The sequence below is a fragment of the Pituophis catenifer genome, unplaced genomic scaffold, assembly GCF_029215685.1.
Source record: "Pituophis catenifer annectens isolate HBS135680 unplaced genomic scaffold, rPitCat1.0.hap2 SCAF_7, whole genome shotgun sequence".
In the NCBI taxonomy this organism is placed as follows: domain Eukaryota; kingdom Metazoa; phylum Chordata; class Lepidosauria; order Squamata; family Colubridae; genus Pituophis; species Pituophis catenifer.
The window spans coordinates 74,876,750-74,889,559 of record NW_027256887.1 but is presented as its reverse complement, the minus strand read 5'-3'; the positions used below and the strand labels follow the sequence as shown (position 1 = coordinate 74,889,559).

Sequence of the window (12,810 nt, the reverse complement as noted above, 5' to 3'; positions counted from 1 at the left end):
CTTAGGGACCATTAAACTCATAATTTTAAATCCTGCAGATTCACTAATTCACTAATTCACTAATATGAATTGTCTAGAAATTTAAATAGTATTTAGTGCAATATAAAAAATGCAAATAATGTTTCTGCGGACCACCATAATTTTCTCACGGACTACCAGTGGTCCGCGGATCATTGCTTGGTGACCACTCCTCTAGATGACATTTCCAGGGCAAAGAAATGGAGTCCACTCAACCAGATCTTATCAGGTAGAGAGTCATTGTTGTGACCAGGTAATCTGCAGATACCAAGTCCTGAGCCATGAAGGAACTTAACGCTGACAAACATCATTCTGAATTTCACCCAGAAAACAATTGTCCGTCAAAGCAGCTCTCCAAGTAGTGATGTTATACGTGGCAATCAGGAAATATCCATAACTACTTAGCCTTTGCCTGTGTGACACTTTCCAAATACATTAATATGGTAATTAACAGAATAGTTAGCGCAGCTTTTTAGAAATTAGAATAGCAACACTATTAAAATGTACTACAATAAGGCAAAGGATGCTATCAGGCTTGTTGATGTTATGTACCTTGTCCATCAACGGCTTGTAGAAGGTTCATAGGTGACTCCAAGGACCGTACTAAGGTTTCAAGACCAATGTTACTGACTGGCATCTCTGCTGGTCCCTTCTCTATTGTGAGGAGGGAGGGGGAAAGGGAGAGGAAGGGGGAGAGGGAGAGGGAGGGAGGGGGGAGGGGAGAAAGAGAGGGGGAGAGAGAGAGAGAGAGCAATAAGAGCTATTGAAAAAATAATACAATCATGGGGCTGGAATGGACCTTAGAGGTCTTCTAGTCCAACCCTCAGCCCAGGGTTAAACAACAGCCCAAGATTGTGGCTGCACAATCTTTTCTTGAAATCCTACAGCAATGGAGCCCCCACAACTTCTATAAAATAAAATTAGCTATGCTAACCCCAATGAGGTGTAAGCATACTGTACAAAGTTAAAATAATGTTTAAATAGAGGGATCCGACTTGGCTTGTTTTCCTGATTATCTCATCCTTCTTCCTTTTGATTACATATCTTTTCTACTAACAAATCTCTTAGGACTGCTTGTTTGTATTGATTACTGATCTACACCAATTGTTCTACTAGGCCTTTTAGCTGAGGGGGGTAAAAATATGCTAAAATACGGAAATCGAACAATCAAAGCTACTTTCCTCGGATTATACTGAAGCCTACATTTTTCACAGGTTTGTGCTAATCTTACAGCTACTGTGCCAATTTTACAGTAAACTGGTGCTAACTTAAGTTCTAGCCAAAAAATCTGACATTCTAAGGAATTGGAAAATACATTCCAATGTTGCTTGTTTCGCTCGAATCTAACCTTTTGCCATCAGAACTTCCTTTAGTTTAATCTTTATGTGCCTACCTCCCCTAATAATACAAAGACCAAAATGAAGATAAATGAACAATGAAAACAATACAATGAAACTTTATTTTTTAGCAAAGGCACAAAAAAGAAAAATCTTCAAACCTCCTCTGGAGTCTACCTGCACCTCCTCATGGAAAGTATACCTCACAATTTGGGAACCCTGCTCTAAATCCAAGCAGACGATGCCTCTCAAATATCAGAAGGCAGTATTGTTTAGCAAATAAAAGATACAAACTTAAAGTAAACCGCTCCAAACTCGACTGCAGAAAATATGACTTCAGTAACAGAGGGGTCAATGCCTGGAATGCACTACCTGACTCTGTGGTTTCTTCCCCAAACCCCCAAAACTTTAACCTAAGACTGTCTACTGTTGACCTCACCCCATTCCTAAGAGGTCTGTAAGGGGAATGCTTAAGCGCACCAGTGTGCCTACCAGTGGTGGGTTTCAAATTTTTTTACTACCGGTTCCGTGGGTGTGGCTTGGTGGGCATGATGTGGCTTGGTGGGCGTGACTTGGTGGGCATGACAGGGGAAGGATACTGTAAAATCTCCATTTCCTCTCAATCAGCTGGGACTTGGAGGCAGACAATAGATGGGGGCGGGGCCAGTCAAAATTTTTACTACTGGTTCATCAAACTACTCAAAATTTCCACTACCGGTTCTCCAGAACTGGTCAGAACCTGCTGAAACTCACCTCTGATGCCTACCGTCCCTGTCCTAATATTCCTTTTTACTTACTCTTTTCATGTATTCAAATTATATTTATACTTTTACCTGTTATCTTATATATGCTTGACAAAACAAACAAACAAACAAATAAATTTAGAACCAAAGAGAGACCATGGGCAAGAAGTAGGACTATGCTTACCTTTCATTACAGATACAATCCAGTCAAAAAAGGCACTCACTCTTGAATAAACACCTGGTCTCTTAGGCTGGGCACAGCCCACACCCCAGCTAGCAAGTCCATGGAGTATAAATGGCTTGTTTTCATTTTGGCAAACCAGCAGACCTGAATCCCCCTGAAAAAACATGTACACAAACACACACAGTTTGCAAAATGTATAGAAAGAACATACAGACGCTGCTTTATATTTATATTTCTAATGCACATGTCTAAAAATCCATAATTTTTCCATGCAGGCATGGAATTTTATAAGCTGAGTTGCAGTAAGGGCAGGAGAGAGAATGGCTGTGAGATCTGTGTAACAGAGTTATGGCTTTCAGCAGCAGTAGAGATGCTCTCTGAGCTTGGTGGTTTTCTTGAAGATGTTTCATTACCAAACTAGATAACATCATCAGTGCTGGAACGGAGTGAGATTTGCTCTTATTTTTATATACTAATGGCTTGCCCTATCAGTGTTGTTCTTGATGGTTCCTTGATCTACATGCCACTCAAAAGAGACAATCAAACAGCCCAAAAAGGAAACAAAAAAACCCAAAACACTTGTAGGAAGTTAGCACCCACCCCTTTCCTAGAAGAATGAAATATTTTAGGAAATATTAAAAAGGCAGAATATTATGTTTCCCTGGATGAGAAATGGAGAAGCATGTTTTAAAGACGAAGCAGCTCCCACCTTTCCCCCCCCACACCCTCTGTCAATGGGCCAGAGGCAGAAACTCAGTTCCCTCCCATCTTTGTCAATGGACCATCATCTGCAACACAATAGGACCCATCTAGTAACAGAAATTAACACAATAGGACCCATCTAGCAACAGAAACTCACCACATGGCACCTGGGCAGATTACATCAGCCAGCAAGGCTAGCTAAGACCCCCACCCCCTGGGAGTCTGACATCCAATCAGGATACTCTTTCTGGGCCCCAGGAAGTTCAAAGCCAGAGAGGGCATAAAACCCAGGGGACTCGCAGCATCTCGTCGCTTTTCTGTTTAGGAACTCAAACCATGTGATCCTGTCCACCATTAAACCATCTTTCCAAGCAGTCTCCATGTTTCCAGTGTTTTTTTCCACACTTGGAGCTGAACCCAGAAGGATATTTCTTCTAACACACTTAGGAAAGCGCTCGAGGAAAGCCTCCAGAGCCCATGGAGAGCAAAAACACACATACCCTGCCGTGGTGGAGGCCAATTAGGCCACACCCACCATGTCCACACCCACCCAGCAACCGGGCAGAAAACCCCTTGCTAAAATTTTTGAAGCCCACCCCTGCCCTTCTGTGCTGCAGTCTATGTTTTTCTTGTCTGCTCTCTTGATACCTGGCAGGAATCATGGCCTTCCAAAGATGCAAAACCAGCACAGAGCATCTGAGGTGTGATCCCTCCAGGGTGATTGAAGTAGTAGTTTTGCTCACAGAGGTCATTGGGCACCAGTGGGACATGCATTTGCTGTAGACGGGTAGCAAGGCCTCCAACTATAAAGCAGTAGAAGAATATTTCAGAGTAATGCATTTTTTATTTATTTTATTTATTTATGTCCCTCGCATCCTGGACATAAACTGTTTCAACTCCTACCCTCAAAACGACGCTATGGAGCACAGCCTGATTTAGCACAGCCTGATTTAGCACAAGCAGTTGATTGGCGGTTGAATTGGCCTCTGGAATACCACTGGTCAGCTGTTCCAGGCTGCGGGGATCACCACTGCCATCGCCGCCCATTGCCCCTGCCCATCGCCGCCTCCGCGCACCCCATTTTCAGCCTCCATGCATCCCATTTTTTGCCTCCGCGCATCCCGTTTTTGACCCGTTCCAGGTGGCAGGGATTGGCAGTGATAGGCAGTGGCTGCGATAGCACCTGGAGCAGGCGAGCGGAGGCCAAAAATGGGACGCAAAGACGGCAAAAATGGGGCACGCAGAGGTGGCGATAGGCGGCGGCGATGGGTGGTGGCGATCCCCGCAGCCTGGAACAGTTGATCAGTGGTATTTTGGGAGGCCAATTCAACCACCAATCAACTGCTTGTGCTAAATCAAGTTGTGCTGAAACTGACCAGGCTGTTTGCTGCAAGGAGGCAAATTGCTGGGAGGCAGAGGCAGATTTTTTTTTTCCTCCCCAAAAGCTAGGTGGGTCTTATGGTCCGGAGCATCTTATACTGCGAAAAATACGGTAGTTCTAAGAATAGATTCATTTGATTCTGAATTCCAAAGTGCTACAGAATAAACATTTCTGCATGGATATAAAAACTATATAAATTGATTTGGATGCATTCAAGTTGATATAAATAAACTTGCTGAGTTGATTAAAAGATCTGATTTGGCGCAGAGATTCAACTGGTACATTTTCAAATTGAATTCCCAAATCAAATATTCATACCCCTAATATATATTTACCCAGGATGTGTGCAGTGTACTCACGCTGCTTGTACATTGATCTCAAAATGCAGAATCTCTCTTCTTATTAAATGTCATGGGGCGTCCCTGTAAATCAGTGGTTCTTAAAACCGTTTGACCTTATTATTTCTTTTCATGGTCTTGAATTATGTCATTATTCCCATTAAAAACAAACAAACTCTTGTTTTACATAAGTATCTTGGCTGCGGCAGTCCTCAACTCACAAAACAAGCAATTATAAATTGCTCCATCACCCCTCAGGATATCTCCAAATTGCTCCCTTGGATAATTACTCCCAGTTTAAGAATCACTGCTCTAAAAGGGGAAGAACAATAAAAGGAGATTGCCAAATTTCACATCAGGATTTGGTGGTAAATCACAGGTCTCTAAATTGCTTTAATCTGAATTGCTCTAGTTAGATTTTGCAGCAAACTTCCAGACAGAACGTGGCTAGATTACTGTAGAAACTAGCCATAAACAAAGCCTCAAATATAAGAATATAGAATAAGAGAGTTGGAAGGGATCTTGAAGATCTTCTAGTCCAATCCTCTGCTCAAGCAGGAGACCCAGGAGTGTCAAACTCAAGGCCTGTGGGCAGAATGCGGCCCACCGGGTGCTTAGATCTGGTCCACAGGGCTGACCTGGAAACAGCAAAAGACTGGCCCACGGTGCCTCTGCCAGGGGAAACAGAGCTCAGGAGGGTGCACATTGCCCCCTGGGCTCCATTTTCACTGGCAGAGGGATATCAAAACAAACTAAAAACAAAACAAAAGGAGAAATGTTTCTCCTTTTGCCTTTGAGCATGCATGGAGAGGCAGGAAAGAAGACAAGGAAAGAGGAAAGACAAAGAAAAAGAAGGGAAGATGGGAAGAGAGCAAGGAAGGAAAAATAAGGAAAGAGGGGAAGGAAGGAAGGAAGGAAGGAAGGAAGGAAGGAAGGAAGGAAGGAAGGAAGGAAGGAAGGAAGGAAGGAAGGAAGGAAGGTTATGAGAGTGAGGGAGGGTCTCAGGAAAGTCCTGCCTTAGCACTTGACCACCACATGTACCCCCAACATGAGTTCCATGTCACACCCACCATGGCCACTCCCACCCCACCCCGACCCTCCAAGGTCAAACACAACCCTGATGCAGCCCTCAACGAAATTGAGTTTGATTGCCCTACCCCAGTGATGGCTAACCTTTTTGCCGTTGCATGCCAAAAGTGGGGGGAGCGTGTGGGGGTCGCACACGTGCGCGCCCACATCCATAATTTCTTTCTAGGAGCCTGGGGAGAGCAAAAATGGCCTCCCCCCCAGGAGGCCGGAAGCAGCCTGTTTCCCAACTTCTGGTGGGCACAGAAGGCCCGAAAATTAGCTGGCTGGTGTGTGCATGCATGCTGGCGCTGAGCTAGGGTAACGCTCGCGTGCCCACTGATATGGCTCCATGTCCATAGGTTCACCATCACGGCCCTACCCCATCCTGGACAAATGGCTGTCCAGGATCTCTTCAGTGATGGAGCATCCACAACTTCTGGAGCCAAGCATATCCATTGTTCTCACAGTCAAGAAAGTTCTCCTTAGTTCTAGATTGGTTCCCTCCTATTTTTGCTAAGCTTTAACTAAGGTGGAGACAGAGCCCTGACAGTGTCAATGGAGCTCGAAGGAGAAAGTGGACTTAACCTTCTTGGAAACTTGCCCAGCCAGTCACAGTACAAAGCATAAAGGACGGCAGCAGCTCCATGGAACTTGGCAGGCATACAGGCCTCACCGCTGGACTATAGATCAGAGGCGTTTGCAGCTGGACGAGGGCAATATCAGAATCATAACTTGCGACATCAAAGGCCGGGTGCACCGTAATGCTCTCGACTCTTCTCACCTGCATCAAGAGAACGAAATCAATAAAATCAGTATCCAGCCTTTTTCACTCAGTAGTAGCCATTTAGCGGGGGGGATAGGGAGTGGGCGAGGAGGGGAAATATCAGTTTAGTTACAAATTACATTCTTAGCCAACATCTCTTTGTAAAATAATCAGCAACTTCCTCGACGGGGCTCTCCCTAATCAATAAATGTTCCTGCAGCAAGAATTGTTTCTATCTTCTTCTTTTTTTTAGGCTGTAGCAAACACTGAATTAAGATAAGAGCTGCCAGCACCACTATTGTAGTGCTGCCTTTGGCTGATAAGCAATGAACCTCCTTATTTTAGCCCACATTTGATATAAATTGGCCACCTTTCATTCTTGCTGCAACGTAATTCCTTCTTCTTCCTGCCAGCAACCCCATCTGAACAAATATACCACACAATATGCCCTTTCCTTTCGCTAACACTTCCGTTCTGCCATTTTGGACAAAGCTCTTAAATTTATATATATATATATACAGTATATTTTAATTTACTGCTAGGGTTGTTGACCCAAAACACTAAGCCAGAAAGTTTTTAAACCAAGATTTGTTGCCCAAGCTAGAATCAGTTTCAACCAGGGTCATTTTTCTCTCCCCCCCCACCCCCCCCCCCCCAAATAGTTTAGATGTAAAAATCATGGTTTATTTTTCCAGGACAAATGAAAAAAATGTGGTTAAATCAAATCAGCATTTTTAAAAACAAACTAAGTTTCAAACTGTGCTTTGCTATCGAATCCCCATGAATTAGCAAAACATGTGGAGACTAAAATCTCTGGGGATTTTAGAGCTGGAATGACTTACTTGCAGTCCTTAAGCCAACCCAAAAACAATTACTACCAACCTGCCTTCCATTGAGGACCTGTATACTGCACGAGTCAAAAAGAGGGCTGTGAAAATATCTACAGACCCCTCGCATCCTGGACATAAACTGTTTCAACTTCTACCCTCAAAACGATGCTATAGGGCACTGCACTCCAGAACAACTAGACACAAGGACAGTTTTTTCCTGAACGCCATCACTCTGCTAAACAAATAATTCCCTCAACACTGTCAAACGATTCACATTAGGCTGCATTACTATTGCTATTGGTCCTCTCATTGTACCTGTCACCCATCTCCTCCCACTTGTGACTGCATGACTGTAATTTTGTTGCTTGTATCCTTGTGATTTATATTGATTGTTTCCTAGTATGATTTGATTGCTTATTGTACAGTATGACTGTCACTGGGTGTTGTGCCTTGTGATTCTTGATGAGTGTATCTTGTCTTTTTATGTACACTGAGAGCATATGCACCAAAGACAAATTCCTTGTGTGTCCAATCACACTTGGCTAATAAAGAATTCTATTCTATTCTTTAAAAAACACTTCATATAGCCTTCAGTATAATGATAAATGATCAGTTCAGGATACAATCAGTTTGGGCTTTCGGCAAGAACAATTTATGCCATCCTCACCAAATGACCAAAGAGAAAGAAGAAAGAAATGAGTATTCCAATCCACTTCTCCTTCTGCCTTTTTCTGCCTTCTTGGCAGATGACTTCACTCCAGAGTTCCTCCTCTTGTCTGTAGGAGATGAGCAGGCTAAGTTGGATGGTGGGATTAAATTTGTCATCAGTTTGGAATCATTGTGCAGCTATAAGAGACCCAAGTCCAGCCTCTGTGAATTTCACTGACCCTTATCTAGCATCACTGTAGCTTTGACCATTAATCGACCAAATTCTTGTATATAAGGTAAAGGTAAAGGTAAAGGTTCCCCTCGCACATATGTGCTAGTCGTTCCTAACTCTAGGGGGTGATGCTCATCTCCGTTTCAAAGCCGAAGAGCCAGTGCTGTCCGAAGACGTCTCCGTGGTCATGTGGCTGGCATGACTAAACGCCAAAGCAGTGGTGAAATGTAAATTTTGTTACTACCGGTTCTGTGGGTGTGGCTTGGGGGGTAATATGGCTGAGTGGGTGAGGCCAACTTTTTTTTTTAACTTTTAAAACCATTGTTTAAAAAATGCTTTTAAAGCCTCTGACGATCCCAACTGACTTGCCTGATCGGCAGAGGCTTTTTCTTTTTTTTTAAGCCTCTGACAATCCTAGCTGACTTGCCTGATCAGCAGAGGCTTTGTTTTTACTTTTAAAAGCATTTTTTTAATAACCTCTTCTGCCGAAGAGGTTGTAGAAAAAATGCTTTTAATTTTTTTTTTAAAAAGCCTCTGATGATTGCGCGGCTCAGCTGGGCAATGGGGGGGGCAGGGATTTTTGCTACCAGTTCTCCAAAGCACCCGCCTCCATCGCTACTGGATCGGGCGATCCAGTCTGAACCGGGACCATTTCCCCCCTGCGCCAAAGGTGCACGAAATGCTGTTACCTTCCCACCAAAGGTGATCCCTATTTTTCTACTTGCATTTTTTATGTGCTTTCAAACTGCTAGGTTGGCAGAAGCTGGGACAAGTAATGGGAGCTCATTCCGTTACACGGCACTAGGGATTCGAACCGCTGAACTGCCGACCTTTTGATCAACAAGCTCAGTGTCTTAGCCACTGAGCCACCGCGTCCTTTGTATATAGGTAGCAATAATAAACTCTTCAGTGCTTTGAACCCAGCAAGTGTTCCTGGTTCTTTGCACCTGACATTGTCAGGCCTACAAGATAGCACAAATTAAGAAACTTAAGAATTACCTTTTTTAAAAAAGCTATAGTTACAGAATCTTGCAACACTGAATACATCCTTTATATTTGTGTGAACTAGAGAGGGGTTTGTCTGAGATGTTTTCTCAATCTGCTTTCTTAGCCTGGGCTTATTCTCTCCTTATTTGATTCTTGCCTTGGTAGCAGTTCTTCATCCATTTTATTTTCTGTGTAAACAAATCTACATGTAGTCCTTGTTGAGGGACCACGATTGGAATCAGCGGATCCATCATTAAGTGAAACAGTTATTAAGAGGAAAATCACTTGACCATGACTAGGCTTCCCTTTCCTCACTCTCCTACTTTTTAGAATACACACCCCAGTGGTACTGGGATAGTTGGCTCAAAAAAGACAAGACTAATTGATTTCACACCTTCAGTTTTGGTTAAGCATTCCCTTGCCCCTTGGAATGCTCACTCTGGCACTGATATAATTAGCAAGAAGGAAACTAACGTTTTACTTACATACATTGGAGAGGACAGGATTAGAAAAGAGTAAGCAGGCAGACAATGGAGAATACACATCAAAAGAAAGTGATGGCACCATCAACTAGGACAGGTATCTGCAACCTGTGGCTCCTGACCCACATGCGGCTCTTTGGGCCCTCTGCTGTGGCTCCCTGTTGGATGATCCGACCCCTTGCCCTCCCCTCTCAGTCACTCCTCACCTGGCCTGAGAAGGTAAGGGTGACAGCAGGGGATGGAGAAGCGGCCGGGGCAGAGACAAAGAGATACAGAGAGGGGGGGAGAGAGGGAGGGGGGAGGGAGGGAGAGAGAGATGTCAAAAGGGTTTTGTGGTTCCCGTTGTTTTTTAACAACCGGTTCTCTGCCCTAATGACCAGCTGGGTAGGCGTGGCTGGGGGGGGGTTCATGTGACTGGTGAAAGTGAGTGATGTCAAGTTGGCCACGCCCACCGAGGTTTTGTGGCTCCCGGTGTTTTCTTTTCTGTGGGAAACAGGTCCAAATGGCTCTTTGAGTGTTTAAGGTTGCAGACCCCTGAGCTAGGAACTAGGCCTAGGAACCATGAGTGCATTATGCAAACAGCTCAGGGTATTCCCCATTGTCTTCCTGCTTACTCTCTTGTAATCCCTTCTTCTCCAATCTCTTTGTTCTGCAGGTGGGTGGTGAAGATGGAAATGTATCAGACACAGTAAAGATTATCTACAGAGATTGCATGGTGGGGTTTTTTTTCTGTTTTCTTTTGTTTTTCTCCTCACTAATTTAAGAATAATGCAAGAATTTTCCCAGTCATACCTGAAGATGCCGAATAGGGGCTGAACCAAGTGCATAAAACAGGTGTGGAAAAAGGAACATAAAACTAAGTTTGTCTCTACCTGCTCAGCAGCTTCTTTCAGTATTCTGTCATGGTTTCCAGCAACAACAGTCCAATACGATGGATTATTTGTTCTAAAAAAGGAAGTGCTCCGTTGCTGTTAAATCATGTTTTTATGTAACTGAAAAATGTCAACAAAATATATTTTAACTTTCAATTTAACTTCTTTAACTTTTGAATTTAACTTGTTCCTGCAACAAATCCCAGGAATGTTTGCGGGAAAGCGGAGATGTCTTCATTATATCCATACCCACTCTGGAGAATAAATTAAATTGTAGAGATGATCCAACATGTTTCAGGACCCTGCAGGAACTGAAGCATAATAGCATTCTTCCCAGGTCTAAATTCAATCTTACCTACTTTATTCCAAATAAACAGAGTCTACGGAAGGCTACTTTGCCTGGCTTAACATCTTACATCTGTACTTACATCGTTACACAATGAGCGGCTGTGAGCACCCAAATCGAGTTGATGATGGCACCTTCGCACCTATAATCTCCCAGAAAGTGCAAACTCACATGCCAGGGCCAGCAGTGGGGACAAGCTTCTTCTCCCCCAATGATAAGTGTTGACAGTCTCTGGGGACCAAAGGGGGGCAAACCACAGATATCTGCAGCAAGAGGAGGAGAAGAGGAACCAAATGCTAGAGGACATCCAAGAGAGTTCAACAATGCATTGCCTGGCAGGTGAAGTTTCAAGTTTTTTATAATCACCATTTGTCCTCCCATAGATTGAAAACATGTGTGTATGTTCATATGATAATGTAAACATGCATGCATACACAGTGGTGGGATCCTCCCGGTTTAACAATCGGTTCGGTGATCGCGCAATTTGCTGATTGTCGGAACTAGAATCCCACCCCTGTGCATATATACATATGCCTCTCTGGTATACATCTTCCTAGAACTAATATTCCTTCTAAAATCCAAAACACATTTTGCGTTTAACAACACATATCAGACTTAAAGCATCCAGGCTTAGCTACCGTATTTTTCGGAGTATAAGGCGCACCTTTTCCCCCCCTAAAAGGGGGTGAAAATTTAGGTGCGTCTTATACACCATATGTAGCCCCGCCCACCCACTAGTCCCCACCCTTTGGCCTCTGCCTCCCAGCAGTTACCTCCTCGCAAACAAACAGCAAGAAAAAACAGCTCCTTTCAGCTTCAGCACAGCCTAATTAGCACAAGTTGATTGGATCGGCCTCCCGACTCTCGGCTGATTTGCCCTCAGCTGTTTTGAACTTTGCTGCTTGCTGCAAAGAGGTAAATTGCTGGAGCAGATTTTTTTTCCCTTGTGCTAATCAAGCTATGGTGAAAACGAAAATGAAAGTAAAGCAGGCTGTTTGCTATTTGCTGCAAGGAGGCAAAATTGCTCAGAGGCAGAGGCAGATTTCTTTTTCTTCTTTTCCTCACCAAAAAAGGTAGGTGCATCTTATAGTCCGGTGTGTCTTATACTCCGAAAAATACGATACTTTTTGTCCATACAAAACTTAGAGTGCCTTAGAATTTCTCTAGCAGTCTTTGCCAAATGCAAAAATGAAGCATTTCAAATAGAACCATTACAGCCACTGCATGTTTTATGCTCCTAGTGGGCAACAATGGAATCCATAAACCTTCAGGCATGAGAGAACAGACAGCTCAAATGGGAATATTTCCAGACAGACAAATTTTGGCCTTATCTGTCAAAAGATATCATAAAGTTAATTACTCTTTTTCCCCCTCCTGAATAGCTTCTTTATATGCACAGAAGACAGCAATAATGATAGGAAGATTCAGCAGAGTTAGAAGAGGAAGTGTTACACTAAAACTCTAACCTGGAGTTTTCCCAATTCCCGTATCATTTTATGAATGAATTAAGCAGACTGTTGTTACAATAACAATACTGTCTGGAAATGCCTAAGTCAAATTAAAGATAAGACTGCTGGGCTTTAGTAATCCACCCCTTTTCATATTCAGATTGTTTCCTAGGAAATCCAAGAGTGGAGCTATTATTAATCCTCGAAGAGCTTACCCAATGGGATATCTTTTGGTTCAAAAGCAGATATAGAAAGCAGACCTTCATATTCAGCTTTAGATGTTGCTGTAAGAAAGTAATGAAGTTTTAGTTCAGCAAAAAGTTATTTCTCAGCCATTCAACACAAAAAGGTCCAGTTTAGTATTCATTGCTCCACTCATAGAACTTATTCCTATTTTTATTTATCATTTTATTTATTTATTTTATTAGTCA

General features: G+C 43.2%; 1 protein-coding gene across 1 annotated transcript in view; it reads right to left on the bottom strand.

Annotated features, from left to right (window-relative positions):
* Nucleotides 1-12,810, bottom strand: part of OVCH1 (ovochymase 1) — a 61,946-nt gene that overhangs the window by 18,615 nt on the left and 30,521 nt on the right. The window contains exons 15-21 of the mRNA XM_070947509.1: nt 12,595-12,663; nt 11,014-11,194; nt 10,586-10,658; nt 6,357-6,552; nt 3,633-3,787; nt 2,283-2,436; nt 571-672 (exon numbers count right to left, since the gene is read on the bottom strand). Of these exons, the coding sequence (XP_070803610.1) occupies nt 571-672; nt 2,283-2,436; nt 3,633-3,787; nt 6,357-6,552; nt 10,586-10,658; nt 11,014-11,194; nt 12,595-12,663 (930 nt within the window). The remainder of the gene's footprint in view (nt 1-570; nt 673-2,282; nt 2,437-3,632; nt 3,788-6,356; nt 6,553-10,585; nt 10,659-11,013; nt 11,195-12,594; nt 12,664-12,810) is intronic.